General features: G+C 30.6%; 1 protein-coding gene across 7 annotated transcripts in view; it reads left to right on the top strand.

Moving 5' to 3' along the window:
• LOC123007130 (eye-specific diacylglycerol kinase) overlaps nt 1-25,318 on the top strand; it is a 91,177-nt gene that overhangs the window by 33,955 nt on the left and 31,904 nt on the right. For 3 of the 7 annotated variants that reach the window (XM_044402202.1, XM_044402205.1, XM_044402201.1), the window contains exon 3: nt 23,364-23,840. The exons of 2 other annotated variants lie outside the window; for them this stretch is intronic. In XM_044402202.1, the coding sequence (XP_044258137.1) occupies nt 23,416-23,840 (425 nt within the window). In that variant the 5' untranslated portion in view covers nt 23,364-23,415. Of the gene's footprint in view, nt 1-22,810; nt 23,841-25,318 lie in introns of those variants that run through there. 2 more of the 7 variants (XM_044402203.1, XM_044402204.1) reach the window with 2 other exon arrangements.

Genomic DNA, 25,318 nt, shown 5'->3' with positions numbered 1-25,318 from the left:
GTTCTCTCTTCTTTGATCTCTATAGACTGTTTCTCAGTTATTACGTATACATTATGATTTATTTATGTTTCAAGGGTCTTATTTTAATAATGATATACGTCTGATGTTCTGAAAATGGAAATGTTTTCTAATTTTCGTAAGCAATGTTATAAATTATCTGAGACTAATTTAATAATATCCTAAGCTAAGTATTCTTTTGATTAGGTCTCAAAAGGTCGTTTGTTTTCAATGGGTTTATTATGAGTTACCCAAAGTTATTTTCTTATTCTTATTATATTGCTTTTCTAAAACCATGTTTTCTATTGCATAGTAATTCAGATAATGTTAAAATTATAAAGTTCATTAAGCTTATTCAAAGTTAATTTTATAACAACTTATAGCGAATGTATAAAAGACTTGGTAAGTAATAAGTATGGAAGTAAGCGTTTTTTACATAAATTAATTGCTTTACGAAAAAAAAAATAATTAGTGCAGTGTAAAGTTCTATAAAATTGTGAGTATATAATTTTTCGGAATTTCTTTTAATTTACAAGTTTTGCAATTTTTTTGTAAATACCAACCTACTTAGACAATTTTTTAATTAAAGTCTATGATTTATTTTAGTTACTGAGAAAGTTTTGTTATATGAAAATTAATACGTTGAAAAAAGAATCTATGCAAGAGGAAAATAAAAATATTATAATCAAAAACTTGTCAGAAATTGTGGCAACTAAATAATAGACTATGAACAAGTTGATATATTAGTTTTAGTTTTTACTGGATAATGACTTAATAAGAAACCTGTTGCTCTCTTTCTTAATTCACCTAAGTGTGGAAATGGATTATAGTAGTAGCTTTTTTGGTGTTTACGATTGCTATTATATTCCCGATTTTAAGGGAACCTTTCTGGCAATTACAATTTTCTATTATAATAAATCTTTATTTATGACACGTGGTGCCATTAAACACCCACATAATAGCTTAAAGGAAATGGTGTAGCAAACACAGCCACAAATAACAGTTAAACCATATGGTTCTTGTTTTCCATTTGAAATCATAGACATTTAAAACTATTTTACTAAATAAATGAAATAGACAAAATATTCTTTCGGAGGCGTCGTTTAGAATTATTTATATTCACGTTGAATTGAATTAATCAGCGAACGAAACGTCGAAGTATATAAAGCTCTAATCTGATACGAACACTGCCAATTTTCTTTTTCTCGCCCTTAATTATAATCTAATTAAACTGTTCTCGTAGTGTGCGAAAATAATTAAATTTACGGAGCTACTCTTTGGTCATGGAAACAATTAAACCGAGTGTAAATAAACATACAAGCACTCAATCAAGATACATTAAAAGTTTCTTAATTGTTATCATTAGTGTGGATTAATCGTTTTCGTATCCGCAATGGGGTTGTTACAAGCTCAGAATTGTTAATAAAACAGAATCGGAGAATTAAGGGACTTTACGGTTTTTGTAATGTGGCAAAACGGAGTAAAGGATATTAAATATTGAGCTATTTTCATTCAGGATACGAAAACATGGCACGTGTAGGCCTTTTACAGAGGCGATATATTCTAATCCTCAGCTAATAGTTATTTTTGCTAGCAGTATATTCCTGAAAAATATCCACTTACTAGCTGTGAGAATTGCATTTTCTGAAACATTGAAATCCTTTCATAACTGCAGGCGTGAGAAAAACGATGCAAACCAGACTAGACAAAATAAAGACGCTGAGCGTCACAAGATTCCTATATTTAGTTTTCCTTGGCGTCTTGTTAGTGTGAGTATAATGGTCCACCGGTACATTCATAATAGTAACAAGGAAAATATAATGTTTCCTTTTATAACCTTAAGTGTGTAAAGCAAATAACGTAGAAGGAACCGACGCTTTTTCTACAAAGCATTTTTATGTCGAGTGGACACCAAGTTTCATGTCTAAAGGCCATAACAATTACAACAAGTTCTTTCCTACTCCAGAAATGCCTAACCCGTGTTATCAGGAAAAATGGTTATTTTACGTTTATTTCGATGTTATCGATTTATATAAATTAGCCGTACACTGCTTAATTTACTTTAAGACACTTACTGTTTATTTTTTAATCAAAGCTTTGCTAAAAATGATTCGAATTTTTAAATTATAAAAATAATACGTAGGAGTATAAAAGTCTTGGATAAAGACACAGAGCCCACAAAGGAAACCTAACATTGGTATTTCTTTGTTGTTTGTGTGCAAGGCAGTCGTACGTGTGCACCAACAGCATTATATCTGGTGTGGAAAATCCAGATTGCAATATTTCCGCTAGGCAATTATTGATCGTATGCGCTTTTAATACAATTTTTGATTACCATAAGGTGAATTTTTATTCTTAAAAGTTCTACAAAAAAGTTTATGTTCCAATTATCTACTTATTTATTTGATAATAATTCATAATATTTATTTTAATATTGTCAAATTATTTGTTTTAGACTCTCGTCTTTGTTGCCCTCTGAGGTGATAACCATCTTCATAATACTCTTAAATAAATAAATAAATTTAGACTTCGCTTGTAAACTCAGTTTTAATTTTTTCGTTTTCGTTAAGTGATATATCAATCATGCTGTATATCACAATTAGAGTAAGGATCTTCTCAGGTGGTGAAATGTAGTATCATCATCTCATCTCGTTTGTTTTTTATTAAATTTTTACTCTGTATAACGTCATTCTTTAGAAAAAATGTTGATTAACAAAAATTTATGCAGGGACATTTTTCGAACTTTGAACCTTATGCTTCATTTAAAAATAAACACAAATCAATTTATTGCTAATGTCATTCAATCATAGTCTCAGTATACGTTACGAATACGATCAAAGAAAAAAAGACGAATTTGTAGAGAATTAAATTTATTTTAAAAACGTTGGGCTATGTTCAGAGTTAAAAAAATGTCTCTGTAAATTCTTTGCAAATAACTAGGAAAAAGCAAGTTACACAAAACATTTTATGTTTTACATAAGTATAACATTTTCAAATTTGGAACACGTTGCAGGATGTTATTATTAGGTATTAGGTACATATTATATGTATTATGTATGTATGTATGTACATACATAATCAACAGCTTTGATTTGTAATGTTTGTCAATAAAATGGTGAGGTTTAATTTGTCTTTCTGTGGCAGTTGTGAATAATAAAATAATTTCAATTTAACTGTTGGAAGGTTTGTGTAATAATAATGATATAAATGCACATTAAAATATACAACAAGATTGATTGATTTTAGCATTTGACATTAATCACAAACGTTGCAGTACTGCAATGACTCAGATGAATTCTATAAAAATTTAAAATATTTACTTAAATAGAAAAAACAGTTTTCCAATATTTTGTAGCATATTTTGCACAAAATCTATGTCTAATTTTGTAATCATCCCAACTTAATATGCATAATTCTATCTGCATACGTGGTATTAACCCTTCACTTCAAAGGTAGTTCGCACAAGCTGATTATGTAGGTAATACTCCGTATGTGTATTAATTATTATTGTAAAATGTCTCTCTGATGAGTGTTTGTTAATTAATTTGCGTAAGTACCTATGATACATTTTGATATGACTGATGTAAAGTCCTTATTGATAGGTACTTATTATTATGACACCATAGGTATATGACTTCCAAAGCAGTTTATTTTATGTCACTTTTAAACAATTAATTAATCCTAGTTAATAAAATTCGCGATCGCACTACTAATTAAAAATAGCAATTTGTGAGTGTGAAAAACGACGATGCATATTTTTCAAGTTAGTAATTCTCCAAAGCGTCGCCAAAATGTTTTATTTTTCCCCACTTGATTAATTAATCCTTCTAATAAATAATTCCGGCAAGCTCTTTTACGAAATGAAGTTTTCATCAAAGAAATGACCTCGTGGAGTTTCAGCACTTATCATATGCCTCTAAGAAATGGCATTTTTCGTGTCGTGGGATTCCACACGTGCGCCATCATCCATCTTGTTTCGAAGTTGATGATGGCGTAATCGCGAAATTCACTTCAACATTATCAGTCGAAACTTGCTAAAAGCACGTATTACGAAGTTAGGAACAAAAACGCATCCGGCCATTAGTACCTATTTTAATGGTATAGTGATGGATAATAATGGATTGATAAATAGCTGAGGCATCACGATATAATATAACAATAAAAGTTGTTTCATATTTTTTTGTGGTAGTGTTGGTGTGATCTAATTGAAATCTCTCCTTGACACTTGGGAAGTAATTTCAGAATTCCAACTGACACTCACGTATCAAACAAGAATGTTGGATATTGCACACGGCTTTCAACGGTTTTAATTCATTAAAAACATTACGAGACGTCAGACAAGTTAAACTGCCAACGGATGCCTGTGTCATATGCTCGCAATGTTCGTCTTGAACTTGAAAACGATGGATTTTTCTCTCAAAAGCTTCATCGTAAAATATGTCGGCTGGTTTTAGACATGTTGGAAAAATGATGTCTGATAAAACGGAGGAATCAAAGAGAAAACTAAATTTATTGCACTATAGGAGGTAGATCTACCTTTGAAACTGTACGCTGGGTGATTTGTTGAAAAATGCTGCCAAAGCCAATTTATAAAAGTAGCATGTCTAATAATAATTTACGTTTCTTTTTATTTAATTTTTCATTTGCTGTTTGTGTTTGATTTATTTATTTAGGCGTTTGATAATTAGTGAGGGGTTATTATTTCTTGAAGTAGACACATTTATGTAGGGCCCGGGGATTTTTCATTTTTAAAATGGGCCTCATATTTGATATTTATGGAGGTTGTCAGTAATTTTTTATTCAAGTTCACTTTTATCGCACATGACGTTCTCAACGGAAATTCACGTATAAAAAAAATCATAAAATATTCAAAAACCACGAAAAACAGCTAAAGTACGCTAAAACAAAATCGATTCGTTGCACTATTCCAAGCTGCCATTAGCGTATTGACTGAACAACATGATGCATCTGATTACACTGGACTTGGATTGAAACTATTTGCATTTAATTTTATGTGCATTTAAATTATAAATTATTATTTAGTGTGATGGATACAATTTTAGAAGTGTTTTGTTAAGAAAGTAGTTTTTTAAAGATACTATTGCATAATATTCCAGTACTTTCTAACTGTAATTTGCTTCCCTGTTTAATCTAGTGCTAAAGTTGCTACTTTTGAATTAATTTTGTATGTGTTTCTGGTTTAAAAGGGTAATTTTGTTGATACCCTTTTGTACCTAACGTAAGTTGAGACCACTTTGAGTTACCTGAGTCTCAAATGGAAGATGGGAGAATATGACCTGAATGGCAAGGTCGGGGACACGATACCTAATGCTAGGAAATGCGAAGAATGAAAGAAAGGATCGAATTATCAATATCCAAATATTGCTGCTGTGGCTTTAGATCCGTATTTATTAAAATAATTCAATAAAAGAAACTTTTGTGAATCAATTTCTTTGTGTAATTGGAAGCTTTTTGTTTAGAAACGCTGCGCTAACAAGAACTCAACAATGCTATTTGCACCATTTCATTACACAGACTATTGAAAATGACGCTTCTCTTAACTTGAAATTCTTTCAAATGGAATTCGAGGTTGTTGGATTCAAGTCTTTTATTTGCCACTGTGTGGGATGCAGTTATTACATGATGTTTAGAATACGTAATATTCAAATTTATTTTATTTTCCATATAGACCAAAGTCACCAACACGTAATTTCATTATAAACAAATTTAAAAACGATCCCAAAAAATTGGTGGCAGAGATTACATTTAACAAAATAGGACTTAAAATAATCCAACATTAAACAATCCCTTTTAATCTTTTTCAAATATATTCAAACATCGTTGGCTGCTATATTTTATACTCTTTCTGTGGTTGACAATAAATAAATGGATTAAATGTGCCTGTGATATTCACTTTTGTATTGCTTAAAGACTATTAGCATATATCGAGTACTTAACCGACATGTAATTATAATTTCAAAGTCGTAATTAATTATTAATCTAAATGTTGAATGTCCTTTCAATAAACTCGTAAATCGATATGAACATAATTATTGATAGTAATTAATTACCGTATGTTTCAAATCTATAAATAATAAAATCGGATTAACTGTTCATTTAAATTGTTCAGAAATAAATGAAATTAAAGGAAGTTTAGAACTGGGATTGGCACCTAAGAATTGAGTAAGATAGATAGCCGAGCCTTTTATAAATGAGAAAATTGTTGAGCTTGAAGAACACAGAGTTGTAATTTGAACAACAATCAGAATATGCTTTGGAAGTTTCTAAATAATTAATATTTGTGTTGTTTGTTTTATCAGTTTCATTAATATAATTTGTTCAGATTGGTTTCAGAATTTCTTTGTGCATGAAAAATAAGTCGATTATTATCAATTTGCAACCTTATACAATAAATATAAGTCTAATATTCCAGATGTTAATTTGCATAACGGCTTAGAGCAAGAAACTTGCAATGTATTCGCCGTACAATCTTCTAAAAACATATTTTCTTCAAGACTTCGTCAATGCTATTAGGACATTAAAAATCCGTTCGTTGACCGGAAAATTTGATAGGAGCCCTGGAAGATTTTCTCTGGAAGATTTTGTGTATGCGAACTGAATTGGTCCTGACAATATTGGTTCGTAATGTTTGCCTATTACCGCAAGTATCAGGAAGAAAAAAAAGGAAAAGGTTGTCGACTACTATGACGTCATAAGGAAAGTTAAGCGACAGTTCGGCGCCATCTCAAACGGCAGGACAACGACAGGACAATGCCCTTCCTTAGCATTCTCAAACCTATTTCAACACATTCGGCTGCGACTACCGCGTTTTTTATGTGTTATTTATCGGATGGAATAATCCCACTAATGCTCATTCATAAATTGAAGGCTCGTAAATATTCTAACAACATGTAAGCTTTTACATCATAATGCGAACTTTAAATCCTGCAGCTTTTGTGACAGGACGAAATCCTCTAAACCAGACTAAAACCCAACTCGAATTTATTGCACCGAAATGAGTTACAAATTAAAATCATGCGCTTAATTAATTTTTTACTTTCCGCAAAAGACTTTTAACTAAACATAAATTATGAAGCAAGAGTTTATTATTTTTGATTTAAATGAAAAATGAATTTGTGGAATAGGTAGAAACACAGGCTAATACTCTGTTAATGAATATATAAAAGAGTTTCTCTGCTCTGATGGAAAAACTAATTTCAAATCTATTTTCACCGCTGCTGTAATTTCATGAATCCACAATTTTCAGGATTTATGCTTGCGACATAAAAAATAAAACTGGCCCATTGCCATTTCGTTATTATTCTTTTAATATCTCTCATATTAGTGCTTTACAGTTAAAAACGCGTAATAACTTCACTAAATGTTTTTTGTTTTTATCTCAATCACACAATTATTAATTGTGTATAAGAAATAAGGCTCGGATTATATGCACGAGAAATCCGTAAAATATGCGCATATATATGCACGTATTTTCACAAAAATATGCACGAAATATTAAGAAATATGCTCGTATATATGCCAAATATGCATCGATATGCAAAACTTTTAACAATAAAAAATCAATGTTGGAATAAATTTTTATCCTCGAGTGCACTAAAATTTGTATTTTCATCATCTTGAACCGCACACGATGAACGAAAGAGAATAAATAAATTGGTTTTGCCTCAGACAAGCCATTTTAATAACCTAGTAATTAAGCCTTTCTAAGAAATCTGTACTTTTCAGATCACATCTCTTTAAACAATTTTGCTAAAATTCATTTGCAGGTAACTACTTATCCATATAGAAGGATTTATTAGTTTTATACCAGGCGAATAAAAAGTATGGAACCAAACATTTTTTGCTTAAACTATTTATTTTTTTAAAAACTAATTGATGAATTAAATGTTTTATCAAGAATAAAATTTTTCGATTTTGTTTTTGAGTTCTACAAAAATTTTAATTTTTCTAAATGGCAACCCAATAAAAATGTTTTGTATACTCTCCCAAAAACAACTGTGTTAGAGACTATCTATTTTTTATTAATTTAAAAAAAAATTACATAAATTACAATTTTGACAAAAAAATCGCATAACTGAAAGCAAAACAAAATTTCGTTTTGAAAATACAAACAGATTTTTTTATATTACTTTATTTTATATCAATTATTATTTTCCAGAGGCAAATAATTAAAGAAAAAAACCGTTTGGTTTTTAACTACATATTCACCCTGTATAAAACGAATTTAAAAAGAAAACACGCAGCAAGATACTAATTCTTTGAGTCCGGCTTACGAATTACTGGTTGTTTTCTCTTTAACATATTTTGTAATTAAATCATTTTTCTTAAACTGGCCAATTTTTAACTTGAACTGAAATTTTTCATGGGAAATTTGTGATTTGAAGAAAATATGCACAAATATGCATTATTTTCTAAAATATGCACGAAGGTGCCAAAATATGCAAAATATGCATTTTTAATTGGCTTATTTTAATCAAAAAACATTGGATATGCATAGAAACTTACAATTTTGTTGATATACCTCTTAATAACAAATATGCATTTTGCATATAATCCGAGCCTTAAATAAGAAATATTTGCACTTGTGTGTCTTTGCGTGAATTTTTAAACTGACTGAAAATGTCACTTATGAACGTTTGTTGAAATAAAACCATGATGAAAAAGACCAGCGGGTATTTATATCCTACTGAAACGGAAACTACATTTTTAGTTTGTTCTTGTTCTAAAGAACTTGTGAATGTCCACTTTATCCACATTTCTAGCCGAATAAGCAAGGGAATTTCCTGTCTAACAAAGGCAAGAAACTATGACATATAATTCATTCCTCCGGTATGTCGAAAACTCTAATAACGTATTTGACAAGCTTTTTTGCGACCATTGTCAGTTTTGTATTTACTCTCAGTTGGTTAAAATAAAATGCTGTATTTGTGTTGTTCAACTATTTTTGGAGCGTAAAATGCAGTTAATGGAAATCGATTTATATAAAAATTTCAAAACACATCTCCGGGCATTGCATTTATGTTTCTGTGTGGTGCTTTGCCTTTTTTTAATAAATATTTAAATCGTTGCCATTCAAGAAACAGTTAACGCTCTTTCTATCAGTTTTTTGCGTAATTATGAAAAATGAGAATTTGCTAAAATCGTGCAGGAAGCTACGTGATATATGGACTTTTTTACATGACACGCCTACTAAAGCAGGATAATTCAGGAGAGTTATTGTCGATTCCCAAGCCGGATAAAGTTTTGTAATCGTTCAGTTTTTTTCATCATATTTATGTAAGTTTATAGCATATCGAAATAAAACAGTATAAAGATTGCGGATTTCATCTATCATCGTCGTTGTGTCTTTTTCGTACCCTCAGAGTTACAAATCTCAAAGGGAAATTGAGATATTTCCACACTTGATTTTTTTTTCGCTTGGATAAGTTCGCACTGTGTTGAATAAGAGTGCCAATAAAATAAAAGGAAAAGTGCACGTTTTCGGAGCTATTTAGGAATAAAGGTTGGAATAAAAAAAAACGCAAAACGTTGTTTGTTTAAAATTGCCAACTTAAGGGAAAATTATTTTTTCTCGAGAGTTTATTGATTAAGGAATATGAGGCTAGGATTTAGATCGCACGAATGAATAGGTAAACGGAAGTTACAAAAACCTTTGTTTTTCACGCCCTAAGCTCTGCACATAATGATCTCGTTAAGTTGGGAAGTTGAGAACATCAGCTAAAAGGGCAGATTCCGACTTGTATTTAAAAAAGGACTGTATAACTTATTACGTAAATTCAAAAACACAAATCTTAAAGTTTGATACCAGAATTTCGTATTTGAATTAATTTCATTTGAAGTAAGAAATTACCGATTCAGTCATCTGAATAAGAAAGTTACGATCATAAAGAATATTTTGAGTTTAGTGACGACAAAACAACTTTAATGAAAATGTTTCTTGGAGAATCATAAACTTGTTAATTGAATAAGTTCTTACAATCACGTAAATAATTAGTGAAACTCAGTTTTTAATTTATTTTTCATTAATTTTAGTTGTTTTGATTAAAACTGAGACATTATACTAACATTTACTCGAGGTTGTAAATTTTCAATGTTGCTGCATAAAAATCCTAAAACAGCTAAAAGACGTACAATTTGTAAATTCAAGACTATTTGTTTGTTAGACTTTGTTTTAAACCCGGCAAGGATCAAAGGTTACTTCATTTCTATTGCGACACTAGAAATTCTTAAATAAAATAAGTAAATAAAGCTGGAAGCTTCATAGCTCAAGACACATAGAAGTTTAATGCCACACTGAATTTTAGATGAATTTTACAACGTAAAAGCACGTTTTTGCATTTAAAGATGAATGTTAAACAGAATAACCCATTAGATTTTTATGCGGTAACAGTTATTTTAACGACCACATTTTGAAATATTATTTGTTGGCAACCATTGAATTATAACTTTTTACCTGGCATTTTATTTTAACGTTTTTAGAAATACATTCAATTAGGAAAACCCAATTACGTTGGTCCAATTTAATTATACAGTGGTTGACGTAATAGTTTTTTTATAGCACTTAACAACAAACAAGTAACAGTTTTAGGGAGTTGGTATTTGCATTTTATCGCGCCACAAATTGGAATTGTTATCGTTATTCCAATTTTTATTACCGAATTGTAAAACGAAATTCCATAAATTTGCTGTGACAGGAACTGAAGTAATGTTTGTATTAAAGTAATCTGTTTTTGCTCATTTTTTCTTAAATAAAACACTTTGTGACTTTTTAACGGCTATAAGACACTGAGAATGACATAAATAAAATTCCAAAGTGTTGGTTGTAAAAACTCTATCAAACAGGAATTGTTTTCAAAGGAAAATTGGAACGAATAATTTTTTTTATTGTGTCACTGCTGCTACAAAAATTGAAATACGTTGTAGTGCAACAAGTTTGTTTAGGCAAGTTTGTTTGTAAAGGGTTTCGTATTTTGTTGAAACATGAACAGGTCCTTTAGCATTATTTTGAAAGGTAAACAAAAAAACGTAGTTTGTAACAAGATCCAATTATTTATTTTTCGTCGTTATGTTGGTGTAATTAAGTCGCTTTTGGTCAATCTGAAAGCACAGTCATGAGTAATGGACATCTGTGCTAATTGAAAATCTCTTTAATTACAGTAAAAGCTCGTCGTTATTAATTTTAACGGAGTTTGATAGACCATTTTGCTCTCAAAATGTCTCTAGGAATGTCTCTACATTCCTAATTTGTAAGTGTGCAAAATTCATAATTAAGCCTGGGTTAGTAATTTTCTACCTGACAGGATGGCGTTTTCTGTTAACAATAGGCATACTTTCTCATTATAATTTTTTAATTTCTAGTAGTAGATTTAACTCCCCTGCCAATTATATTGTAATCATTTTTTCATTAAAAAGCCATATAACTGCCTAATCTGATTTTCAATCAAAACTATGTTTGTTTTAATTAAGTAAATTGATCACTGATAACTATTATTCAGGAAGACAATGAATTTTTATTTATCTGCCTAATAATTAAAACACATTTACACACAGTCTGATAAATTGGAATTAAGATTTTGTGGAAAATGGAACATACGGTAATTGTGATTGATTTTCGCGATCAAGTGTTTATTAATAGAATTGAAAGCCAAGCTCTCGCAATATTTTTAAACTAAATATAGAACTGATTTTAAACATTTAGTAATTAAGTGTAGTGAAATGTATATTTTTAGCTTATAACGTCCTAAAATAGGATCGGATCAATGTTTAATTAAAAATGGACAATTAAGTTTCGGTTATTCACAATATTCACATGATTTATACAGGTTGTAATTTTCATATTTGGGATGTTTGCATAATATCATGGTTGCTGACTTTAATTATGTTCCGCATGCATAACGAAATTTTGAGTCTAATAGCAAGTATAGGGTCTCGCACATATTTGAATGTTCCCTGAAAATGTAACACGTTACAATTTAATTACATTTTTTAATAGGTGGTAACTCTGTGGCTGCTTTTTTAATCATTATAAAATTGGTTTGTTTTTTGCTAGTTACGCTTTTTTGTTTTCATAATTACGTAATTATGGACTGGGAACATTTCAATTACCGCCAAATAACGAACTAACCTGTGTTTAATTGAAATGTCTCGTAATTTTATTGGTTTTTGTCGACAATTGCACGGTTTCAAATTATTTGCACTTTTTTCTAAAATTTTCAGGTGTAAATCCAAAAAATATATGTATATTCTAATGTTTGTTATTTGCTGTGTGAGAATAGCGAAAGGTGGAAAAGTTATTGCTGCAATTTTATAAAGTTTGTTCACAATGTACTATTAAACTCTCATAAAAATACAATTTAAATGATGTATTCCACAAGCAATTGTTCGTTCAATATTGGTTTTACCATCAAAAAGGAAGTAAAACACTAATTTTAATGTTCAGTTTACTACAAATTTATCGATCTTACTCTGGAAGGTTGTTGACTTCAACTGCAGGAAAACAGTTTCAGTTCGTAGTTGAAAAGTCTATAATTGGTTTAAATTATTTATTCAATCAAAAATTTCAAATTAAATGAGATTGCAGCAGTAGTTTTCAAGTAGGTATTTACGGGAAACCTATTAATTCTCGGAATAAAGAGAGTCCGTGAGACCCATTAGTTTAACAAATAATATAATTGTTGTTTGACGTAATTGAAACTGCATTAACGAGTATATTGTTCTATACATGCATAACGTTAATTGTATTGTTTTGACCGTACTCTAGTCTCGTCCATTACGCCTTTGTCGATTCAAATTTGATCTACGACCCATTCAACTTTAGACAAATATTATTATTTCTAAAGATGTAGGAATTCTTAAACGATTTAGTTTAATTTTTGAACCTCATGTTGAAATTTTGCTTTGGATAAGTTACAATTGAACACTGTTTTCTTTACAGTCATACCTGTCTGGAGTGAGTTTTGCATTTTCCTGATGGTAGTGTTATATAGAGAGACAGGATTTGAAAAGCTGGTGAAACTTCCGATATTCTTCAGGGAGCGAATAAATAATGAATTGGGAGTTTTGTATTTGAGTATACGCTCTCATTTTCTTTTGTTAGAAACAGCTCTTGAGTGCTGAATCGAGATTGGAAAAGCTGTACGCTTCAAATCTAGCCTTTTAAGATCTTAAGACCGGTTCGGTTTTGTATTTTTAATAGGAAAACTGTATACATTACCGTAATTGCGAGCTTTGGTGTTTGGAACAAGAGGAGCACTAGACCGTAACCGTGGTGTATTGAATTCTCATTGTAGGTGGATGGATACGTTGCCGGTTTTGTCGTGAAATACCTGAAGTAAAATCAATAACGCAGATTTCCTGTCAGACTGATATAGAGGTTGAGAGAAGAGCTTCTCTTATTCAGTTTAAATATTCGCTAAAGGCCACGATAAGCCTAGACACGATTGTGTTTCGCATTTGTATCCAATTCTGCCACCGGTGTTTCGTTTGATGCTTATTTTTGACAACAAATGGTCTACGGCTTTCCAATAATATGAATTATTCATCGGAATTGTTGACCTGAGTCGATAGTTCACTTTTACTATAACGAGCACACCAGAATGCCAGTGTCTGCATCGCGGGATCGATAACACATTTAACAATCAAACAATCTTGACAACTTACTCAATAAGCAACGATTATACTAATTATTTGTAATTCCATATAATACCGACTCTTATGTACGAATTCACTTACTTACTTACTTTATTTTACTTTTTTAATGGCTGCTAATATTAATTATAAAATCAAAAAATTATATGGAGGATATTATTTGAATGCTGGGTAATACAAATATAAAATGGCAAAAGGGAACAATGTAGAAAAAATAATGACTTGTATGAGAATAAAATTTTCGTTAGGATATGAAGTAATTGGACAATTAAGATATCAAATTTTATGTATTTGGAATTAGATTTTGAGAAATCATAAGTTGCTTTCATAATGATAAATTACATAAGCCATTTATGTAATCTGCGTTTCAATTGTGAATATTAAAATTACAAAATAAAAAAAATACCTACAAAACATCTAAATTGAAGACTGGTGCAGTACATAATTACCTAATGCCCTGTTTCTGAAATATATTTAACTGAGAGATAAGTTTAAATCTTGGTTAAACCATGGCAACACCAATCAGATCAACGCTATCTTAGCCACGATCGAGTTAAATTTTAACTTACAGCTACATTAAAAAAACGGGAAATGAAATTTTTTCTAATGTAAATTCGGTTCTAGATACCTATCAAAAATATTTCTATCAATGGCATTAAATTTATACCAACATGTGTAATGCCGCATTTAAGTGAAAATCGACGCTCACCTGGAAAATGGTAGGAAAATTATGAATTTAGCGGTAGAATTTAGAGTGCCATCAAAATATTTTAACCTATTTTTAATGAAACACGTGCACACTATGGAGAAATTAAAAAAAAACTTCAAATTTTTTTGACATTTCCTGTTTTTTTGAATGTAACCGTAGGTGGAATCTTACCAGAAATCTGGTCTAAAACACGGTTTCTAGAAACTTATTTAACGGGGATAAATTTAAACCTCGGTTAAATCAGGGCAATACCAATCAGATCAGAGCTACCTTAGCAACAATCGGATAGTTAAATACGAGTAGAATGTACCAGAAATCGGGCCTAATCAAATTATTTTAGAAGGAAAAGCAAAAATGAGAATAGTGTAATATTTCAGAAAATGCTTCTGCCAAGAGAGGAAATATAAGTATTTGTATCCGCGAGTAAACATTTATTTAAGTGAATTTTTTGTTTACTAACAGTTCTATTCGGAAACAGTCTATTTGTTGTTAAACTTCGTTCGGTTAAAAAATTGAATTAAGTTTCAATGAAATTGACTAAATAAACTTTATTAGCTTGTCTGCATACACTCGAGGAATCAAATTTGCTTTTGACTAACATTGTATTCCATTCTACGTCAGAGATGATCAATAACGAAATTGCGGTGGTCGTATTGTTTCGTAATAAACACGTTTGTGTTATTTTTTAACAACTGTAAATGTTTGAACTGTCTGAGGGTATTTGCGTACAAAGAAGATGTTTTTCTAATTATAATTTTTATAAAATTGTTTAATGCAAAAATTTTTAGTGGAGAACAAAATTAGTTAATTAAATGAACTTTATTTTGTTGGATAATTTAATATTTATCTCTTCAAGTTTCAGTTGGAAATTAAAGAAAATTCTTGAAAATCACCGAATGTATAAACTTCGTTCTTAATCTTTTCATTGTTAAGATTCAGCAAGTTGGAGACTTGAAATTTGTTAACGTAGCATTTTACGATTTTCACTCTTGAAAACGCACCTACCCAGAATTCCTTCTCATTAGCAGGTTCGTTAGCTGCTGCATCCATTGTGAAAGATTTAAGTGAGGTACGGTTCATTATAACCAAGTTGACACTAAAATGAACTGACCTAGTTTAGGCCTAGGTTTATTAAACCAATTTTTTTTTAACTAATCTTATTTGAGAATAAAACACTCAATGTACCTACTTAAACGTATAATAAAATTATATATCTACATAAACGACAATTTTGCTTGTTATAACTTTTAAAGAACATAGATCTATATTTTACTGTGTTTGCCGTCAAATTTTGAAATCGATTAACAACTTTAAACTTGTTGATATTACCAGAAGAGTTAAACAAATAAATAGCAAAAAGTAACGTTTTTAAAAAACTGATCAATTACGACGACACGAACACAATTTATTCCAATTTGGCGTGAATAGCACATGTCTAGTGCTCTATTTTTCGAGTTTTAGGGTGGTTGCCACTGCAGCAGCAGATAATTGTTCAACAGTAATTGATCGATTGCAGTAATTAGATATTACGTACCTTAATAGGATTTCTGCGTATTTCACATGTTATTATCATTGTTGATGGTCAGAACATCAATTAGCACGTGAATAGATCTTCACAAATTGTGATACATTCTAAATTGCAGGCAGGAAATTAAGGACATTTTGGATAAGGTTGCAAGGTCAGAAATTTTTATATTTGAACTTATTTCTTTCAGTGAATGTATTTTAAAGGAAATATTGAAAGCTCTCTCATAGCTTTATAAGATTACAAAGCGTGAGGTGAATTTAAAGTGATTAAAAATTAAAATTTAAGCAAAAATTTCTGAGCAAGCTAAATATCGAGAGATTAAGATAATTTGTAATCGAGTCATTCTTGAATCCGAAAACGTACAGCTACATTCAAAAAAACGGGAAATGAAATTTTTTAAATGTAAATTCGGTTCTAGTTGTCAATTGTCAACTTGACAAAAATATCAAAAATATTTCTATCAGTGACATTAAATTTATACCAACATGTGTAATGCCGCGTTTAAGTGAAGTAGAGAAAGCCAGAATTTAGAGTGCCATCAAATTATTGTAACCTATTTTTAATAAAACACGTTTACATCATGGAAAAATTAAAAAAAACCTCTAAATTTTTCGGACATTTCCTGTTTTTTTTTAATGTAGCTGTATATCTGTAAAATGTTTTGACTTGTCATTTTATGACGTTTTCCGTGCAGTTAGTTTAAAAACAGATATACGTTTTCAGATTTAAAGATGACTCGATTACAAATTATCTTAATCTGTGGATATTTGTGCTTGGTAAGTAGAAACGAAACCGAAAAGTATATTTTGAATTTTTATCAATAAATTAAGTCGAAAAGAGGCCGAGAAATAAAGTTGCATTCGCAAAGCTTTAGCAAAGCAATATTTTATAATTTTTACTAGAAAATTAAAATAAACTTGCATTTGTTTGGAAACTTGTTACATTCTCTATTTTAAAGAAATTTTTTGTGATAATGTCAATCTAATTGTTTTTATCCCGGCGCATCCACCATGTTTGACAAAATTTAGCATTTGAGTTCTTAATAAGCTTAACATAGATTTGCATAAAAATGCACTTAGTAACATGATCGTAAGCAAGGGCTTAAGTGCAAATAAAATTTAATCTAAAATTTGATCTTAGAGCAGATTACCTTCGAACCAACCTCATTTATGTTAAGATTACCTACATATATCCGCATACATTTTATTACCTTTGTTAATTAAATCCCTGCATACAAATTTGAATAGATTACATGTATCAGGATTTTGGAGTATCAATTTAAATTATTCAACACCAAAAGAACATGCATTAAAGGAATCGACGCGCTTAATCGCTTTAAACTGCCAATTAGCTTAATCGAGATTTGTATACAAAGCGAAAGCTTTTTCGTTAATTGTCTCGGATCTTTAATTTTTTTTTCATTCGAGTTTAAAACACTTGGAAATCATCCTAAAGAAGTTTTTTAATGAGAAGAAAACAGCGATTACGAAATTGTTTTAATTAAATTTTCAATGTTTATTTAAAAATTGTAACGACCTTTTATAAATATTTGTATCTTGTTCAAGACTTATTTTATTTTATTTATTGCACTATTGATCGAATGCTAATTTACTTCTTGAAGTTTCAAAGGTGTATATTATGTAAAGTTCTGGAACGAAACAGTGACCTGAAGGCCTAAAATCCAGTCTCGTGTAAAATTAAGGATCTCTAATGCAACATCAGCCGTGTGATAATTATTAAATGACAGGTGTGCTAAAGGAGTAGTGAACCTTACCTACTGTAATAAAAACAAGTACTTAATTATTTAAGCGTTGCTTAAACACGTAATTTAAGAAGTTGTATCTAGTTTAATTAAACTTTTTTTGTAAACTAAATTTTTGTACATTTAGTAGAAAAGAAATAATTTCTAATGAATGAAACAGAGAATTGACTCCATTAACAAAAATATTTTATTATTTACATTCAGAATTGTTTATAAAGAACAAGGTACACTTCATGTGGGCATTTTAGAACCACTCAAATTGGATAATTTTTTTGGATAATCATTTCACGCGTATCAAAAAGCTGAACAAATCATACCATTGCGCCAAACGTGTAGCTTAATTAGGAAGGCCAGAAATCGCGATTGAATTTGAATTATTCTTATAGTTGGTGATATTAATTTCTGCCAGCTTAAATTCCTAATATTCATAAAAGTGTCTTTACTTATTTTCGATAGGTTATAAAGAAGATAGATACAAACGAATGAAGAGTGCGAAGTTTTTAAGTGAAATGATCTGAATATGTAATTATACGTAATACTTTTGCACCGTATGTGTTCATAACATGAGTGAATCCTATATTATTTTGTCAAAATGTGGCATCATATTTATAAATCCGTAAAAAAAATTGTCAGTATATCATTTAACCTGACACTGGTCGTAATATTCATTTTCATTTTTGGCTTCAGTGTATCCAATCGCAATTATGCGGCAAAAAAATTGATAAAAACGCCACCGGACGATTAGTTCAATTAAAAAATTGTGCCTATCACTCGTTCGATTTAATTAAATTAGCTGAAAACAAAACAAAGTCGAGCATAATGTTTACTTTTTAGTCGACGATTTTGTTTCTCTTATTTGAAAAATATTCCCTTTTCTTTTGTAAGTTATACCTAAGTGTTAGTTAAACGTACACCTTACAAGTTTAACTACAATGTAATATAGATCAATCGGTGAACATCAAGTGATTTCCCTGGAGAGCTTTAAAGCCTCTCAACCTCTATGATTACTCAATATCATATAATGATGTCTTGTTGAACATTTCATGCTGTGATTTTCAGCAAAGAATAACAAAGCTTATTCTGAATGTCCGACTAGTACTTGGACCACATTTTGTTGCACTAAAAGTTAGAAATTTTTACGTGAGTGACGAGAGTTTAAACAATTCAGTTTTCCACTCAATAGAATTGAAAGAAACTAATGATGTTGTCAATGTAACTTAATTATGTTTTTTCAAAGGTAATAAAGTTGTTTCGTCCAATTTGTACTCTATTGTGTTCTGTAGAAAGATTTTTAGTGGCAGAAACAGAAGCAGAGTCATGAGAGTTGTGTGGGAGTTTCTAATACGTGTATTGGTTGCTTGAGCTACTTTTCGCACTTTTTATTAAAATATTTATATTGTTTATTTAAATATATTGGAAAATTATAATCCTAGTTCAGTTGTTGGATGGAAAATGTAAATACAAACGGAATTTATACAGGGAATTTTTATTTACAAATCATTTATATTTATTATTGAAGCATTAAAGCAGGCAATGTATTAAAACGCCACTGAAAAAAAATAGAAATAATTTAAATTTTAAGCCAAACGTAAAACTTTTTGACAGGTCCACAATGTAGAATTCATGAGGGTAATAAATTTGTTTTTTTGTAAAGCTTTTATTTTGCTAAAGAATTTTTAAGTTTAAGACACCAATGATGAAATTCAAAACTCATTTAAATTCTATTCGGAAATAATACAAACAATTTTGTTAAATTTTTCTACAACTGTACAAAACTATTTTTCTCGTGCAAAATTTAATACTACTACTCCTGTGTTCTCTAATTAAAATTTGAATAAATGATTGAAGCTCCTGATGTATTGTCAGGTAAATTTTTAAAAAGTCAATTTAATTAGCTAATATAGTGCCTCCAAGCCTCTCGTTTAATTACAAACATAATTAACATCGAATTCTTTCATAAAAACTTTATCCGCTTGATAAGCATCGTGATTTTCATTGTGAAAAACCTTAGCTTCAGCTCTGAAATTAATTAATTTTCTATCGTGACCTATGTCTACTCATCAGTGAAATGTACAGATGATGTGTCCCAAGTTTATTTCTTTGTTAACCATATAGAAACTTGGTGCATAAGGGTTAAGCTAATCTTGACATACATTAAACAGTCTCAGTGAAATAGTCTAATAAGGAAGAAGCAGCGACATTGCACCACCATCTCATTGTTTATCATGGAGAGATTTCAGTAATTCGCCTAAGTTAGACGTCAGCACGGAGGATAAATTTCAATGAGCTCGTTTATGCAGCTTGCAACTGCCACTTTTTGCAACATTTCAAAAGCTACCGACGACAGCGTATGGTTTCCTTTGGCGCTAAAACTTTAACGATTTAATTTATTTAATGGACGCAATTAGCCATTAATCGAGGCGAAATTGACACTAAATTACGTAAAATGAATTATTTATCGATTTGAGGCAGCTTTGTTAAACCGGAGATAATTCCACACCTCTGTGTATGAATTATTTCTGAACAGAATACAATTCGACACAGGTAAATGTTGTTTCTTACCAGATTTGTACAAGCCGTCTGAAAATATCAAATTTACTTCCTTTACATGTGAATATTAAATCACAAGACATTTTATTGTTAAACTCGATCCGTAGCAAGGGCAATTGTTTCCTGAACAATGAATAATATTAGCTTGATTTAAAAGCAACACAAATGCTGACGACTAGTTTAACATCATTTATATACAATTAATCAGTTTTTGTGTAATTGTACAACAAATTAGTCACAAAAACTGGTTACAAAAATATGTGGAGAGTACTTTCCAACTGTCTAAACAACCACACAATTTTTTTGACGCAATTCAGATAATTACATGAGGGTACGATAGAGATAAGGGTTACAAATATTGACTACGCTTGGCCATTTAATTCAAACCATTGTTAACAATCTGGAAACAACCTAGAAAAGCGATGGAATATTTTGTTATGATATTTTTGGCAATTTTGGCAAAATTGAGTTCACGTTGAAGAAGTGCAAAAATAACATTGTTTATATCCTTTGTGCTTGTGTCTAAAAATAGATGCAAATATTTACCTCATCTAATAGATCGTTATTTCCAAATAGCACTTTGCGTGATGAACTTTAAAACAGCTATTAAATTTTGCATTTAACTTCCTATTCTTTTTTCAGATTTTAGTTTCAATAAATTTGAAACTACCAAATAATAAATTAAATCTAAGCTAACTATTTTGCATATTTCAAGTTGAAGGTTCATGGTGTTTAAAATAATAAAATGCAAATAATTATTTGGACGGTGAATGAAATCAGGGGACGTAATGGTTTTGTTCTCAACTTCATATTGTTTCTCCAACAATTTAATCATTTTGGGAGAAAGTTCGTCAAATAAGTTTATCAATTTACTGTTTTCACGAAAATAGATTTTCTGATTTAATAGCATATTGTTTTTAAACTCTGGAATTAATTGTATGCATGAAAACTTTATGTTCGTATTTAACGTATTCGAATGCAAACGCTTGCAATTCGAACCGTTCAATTTAATCTAAATAAACTGGTTAATTGGACGTAAATATAAGACTATGTGAAAGTAGAATTCGATTTTCTTCCAATTGAATCCTTAAAAAGCGGTTCTTTACACAAAGTGGCAGCATTGATCCCGCATGATAATTCGAACACTTTTATCATAAACTTTCGAAAAATTCGAGTTCCACTTCTGCATCGAAATCAGATAATACATAGAAAAGTTCAAAGGAGACGGTCGATTTTTTATGCATTTTTCGTTCTTTTAAAGCTAATTCAAAACGCTTAAACGGGATTCAAAAAGTTGCCGACTGATGATAAAGCATAGTTATTCGAGCATGTAAAGGAACTGCTCAATCGAAAAGAAATTTCTTGCCATTACGGACAAAGTAAAAATATAAATAGAAAGGGCAGTTTTGTTTAACGATTTTCTTAAATGGAAACGTGCCGATTACCTGGTAATAAACAAGTTGCGTTATTTCTTTTCATTGCTTAATCAATTTTAGGTAATTTTTTTAACCGAGAACGTTCAATTTTAGCTTTCATTATTTTTTATTGGGCAATCTGAAAGAATATTATGGACCACATTGGCGCTGATTTCATTTCCGATTTTACGTTTCACAAGAAATTAGTGTTGTAGTTTTGTTCAACTACAACCTACTACAAGCCTTATACTTAATTAAATTAATTAACAGGATTAAGACTAAATGCAAATAGGTTTTTCAATTTTTCAACTATTGTATGATTTTAGATCTCTTTTGATTAACTTACTAAATATAAACAAATACTTGTTTTTTCTCCAGTAAATCATCTTTACGATTCTCATAAAATTGAGAATATAAAATATCTACTTTATTACTTGCAATTGGTAATAAAAAGTGGCTTGCAATTCTTTTCTTTTCGAGTAGCAATATAATATGATATAATATAAGAATAAATTCAATATGTTTTATTGCATGCATGCAGGTCTATTTTGTACAGTTTTTGGTGCATGTAAAATGAGACATTATTAAATTTTCATGGGTTTTAATATAGCTTGTTACAGCAATACATAAAATACACGTATACTTTTATTTTCTGTGAATTTTATTTTCACAATATCTACTTTATTAAAATTCATAAAATATACAGTATGTCTCCGGATTGAGTTTAGAAGAGGAAAAATTTTTTTATCTTTGATTTTACGCCAAAACTGCAAAGGAGAAACATTTTTGCTTCACTTGAAACGAGCAAATTTGCAATTTAAACTTCATTATTCTGATTCAGTGAAAAGTAAAGGACAATATGTTTTTCCTTAATTTAACTTAATTTATTAATAATAATTGACATATATGTTATTATTTTATAAATAAATGATTACTTGCACATATCTATAGGTATAGTTTGAAACGAACTTAGCGCCAGTTTCATAATATAATTAAAGGGACTTTAGAATTAATGTTGATTTAGAATATGAAATTAACTTTAAAATCTCTTTAATTCGATTGTGAAACTGGCCCTTAATGTTGTTGCTAATGTCATTTAGATTCCAATCAGGAAATTTCAATCAATGTTTCAAGTTAATAAGCATTGACATTTTTTATATGCAGAAGTCTTGCGAAAAATGTCTTGGATTTTCTCAGAAAGGCAATTTAAAAAAGATTATTCTAAATACCTCTTTGATAAAAAAAGTCTCTTTTCGTTTCTTCTAATCCAGCATCATTTTTTTTCGGCTTGAACACTTCCAAAGTTATTTTTCTCCTAGTAACAATTTAAAAATGGAAACGGATAAGTCTTACGAAAGTTAGGTAGGTATTGGTTAAAGCTTAGCAAATAGAAATTTTACGAAATCGACTTGAACCCACGTTGAGATTGGTGAATGGCTTATGAGCGTTAACGTTTAGAGAAAATGGAGGAGACTCCTCTCATGATTAATTTTCCACAAGTTGCTAATGTAAACTGCGTTATTTAGAATGATCCTTCTTGGCTTTAAATTTGATATATTTCTTGTAAGGCATCCTAAGTAATTTCAAGACAGTTTCAATTTGGTTAATCATCAACATCACTTCACGTTCACGTAAATTCGTTCTATCAAATGCGGTTTGTCCTTATTTATTTAGCCACAAACGGAACAACACTCGCTTTGAGTTGATACACGATAAAGTGGTAAACCCGTGAAGTTACAGCATGGGCGTAGAGTGGGACAAGGGCGGCAGCAGCCCCCGCTGAGTCATGCAGCGGCTGAGGACCACATTTAAACGGTCCCGAACTCCGACTGGCGCTGAAATGAAGACTCAAAGCAGTCTGGAGGTGCCCAAGCAGGTGCGCTCTGCCTCTTTCGACGAGATTCAGTTGGAGGCGAAGCGACTGCAATCGGGGGGTCAATCGACCGACCCCTCGGCGCTTCTCAGAGTGCCCCAGTTCCCCGGACAGCGTTCGAGGAGTGTCGATTCGGGGGGTAGTGAAGAATCCGGCAATTTCCTCGAAGTACCGGCACGACGCTTTCAACGGCGACGCTCTTCAAGCAGCAAAAGTCCGGTGTGTGTACATTGCGTTTGCTTGGAGGAGTATGCCAAATTACATCCGGCGGAAGAACAACCACCGGAACCGCCGGACGAATTGCCGCCACCCACTTCCAGCATCAGCGATTCCTCCAGGTTGGTTTTCAATGTTACTAAAATACAGGGTGACCCAGGGGTGCGTGCATGCTCAACAACACTTTTTCTATCGATGTTTTATGAACATGATTTTTTTTAAGGATAGATACAACAACGAAGCACATTGTAGAAATATTTCTATTCATATACACATGTCCCAAATAAGATACACAACAAAATTCTGTTTTTTTTTTTTAAATGAAAACCCCAATTTTTTATTACATTTCTGGATTCGCCACTAAATTGTCAATATAACACACCTTGGTTTCTTAGACTTACCTGCAATAGTTTTTGACTTACATATACATACATTACATCATACATAGACCCACAAAAAATTTATAACTTCAAAATTAGTCAAGATAATTTAACCAACTTTTTTTCAGTTGATTCCTTAAGCTTTAGCGCGTCTTCTGAGATAAAGGCAAACTCAGAGTCGATGTTCCATCGCGTACTACGATTTTTTGAAAATGACAAAATACAAATGGCAATAAGTCGATTTTTTTTTAATACAACACTTTATATTTTATTGCATCATTGTATGGCATTTTTTATGAGCTTTTTGTCGATATAGAATTTATGGGGTCTACTTTGTAAAATTAATGAGATTTTTGGAAAATAAGTAAAGTCTGTTTTTTTTTTTTTAAATGGAAATGCCAAACAGTCTTAACGTTGGCATCACTAGTAAATTCATTCATGGTAATTTTAATAAAGAAAGTTGGTAGTTCCGGTTTTTTGAATTAATTTGAAAACAATGTCATTAAACGTCAACACAAAAAATCGTTTAAGAAAATTTAGAGACGAAACACCAAAAAAGAAACAAATTCTGTACACTAACAGTTTTTCGAAATTTGGAAACGAATAGTTCGCAAGCAGGAAGTTAGAAAAAGGGCCCGTTAAAATGTAGACGCAATTTGTAATACAGATTTGCTAAATATTCTTAATTTTTAGCAGAAATCGACAAGAATACAAAATAAACATGAATGAGAAAGCACCTCGGAAAGAACGCAATTAAATTAGTGTCTTGTGCATCGTTTTTTGAGGAATGAATTGAAAAAGTTTGAAACTAAAGCTGAAGAAGAATTTGTAAAATGCATCAACTTTGAGTTCATTTCAATCAATTACACAAAATTTATTGCCAATAATCATAATACCTACTTGTATCTTTTGCTAAATAACTTTTTTCTGTATATACATCCTTTTTCATTAAAGGTTTTGTAGCGGGAACCTCATTTTTATCCACAACATTGTACTTACTTGCAGTGTGTTTCTATCAAAATTATTAGCACTGAATTTTGTCTTTAGACGATGTCTGTCTTCAGGTATTCAATTATAGGGCTTTCAAAGAGCAAACAGGCAGACAAGGTTCATAAAAGTTAAAATTTTGACAACATCTCAATTTGAAAACAACCATAATTTTTTAACAAAATTTCTAGGGACAACAACAAAGAGCAAACAAAATTTGTGGCTATGGAGAC

Source organism: Tribolium madens, unplaced genomic scaffold (assembly GCF_015345945.1).
Source record: "Tribolium madens isolate multiple individuals breed KSU strain unplaced genomic scaffold, Tmad_KSU_1.1 Scaffold_3;HRSCAF=73;Tcas5.2_LG2, whole genome shotgun sequence".
Lineage (NCBI taxonomy): Eukaryota > Metazoa > Arthropoda > Insecta > Coleoptera > Tenebrionidae > Tribolium > Tribolium madens.
The sequence above is the reverse complement of the archived record's forward strand: the minus strand, read 5'-3'. Positions and strand labels throughout refer to the sequence as shown.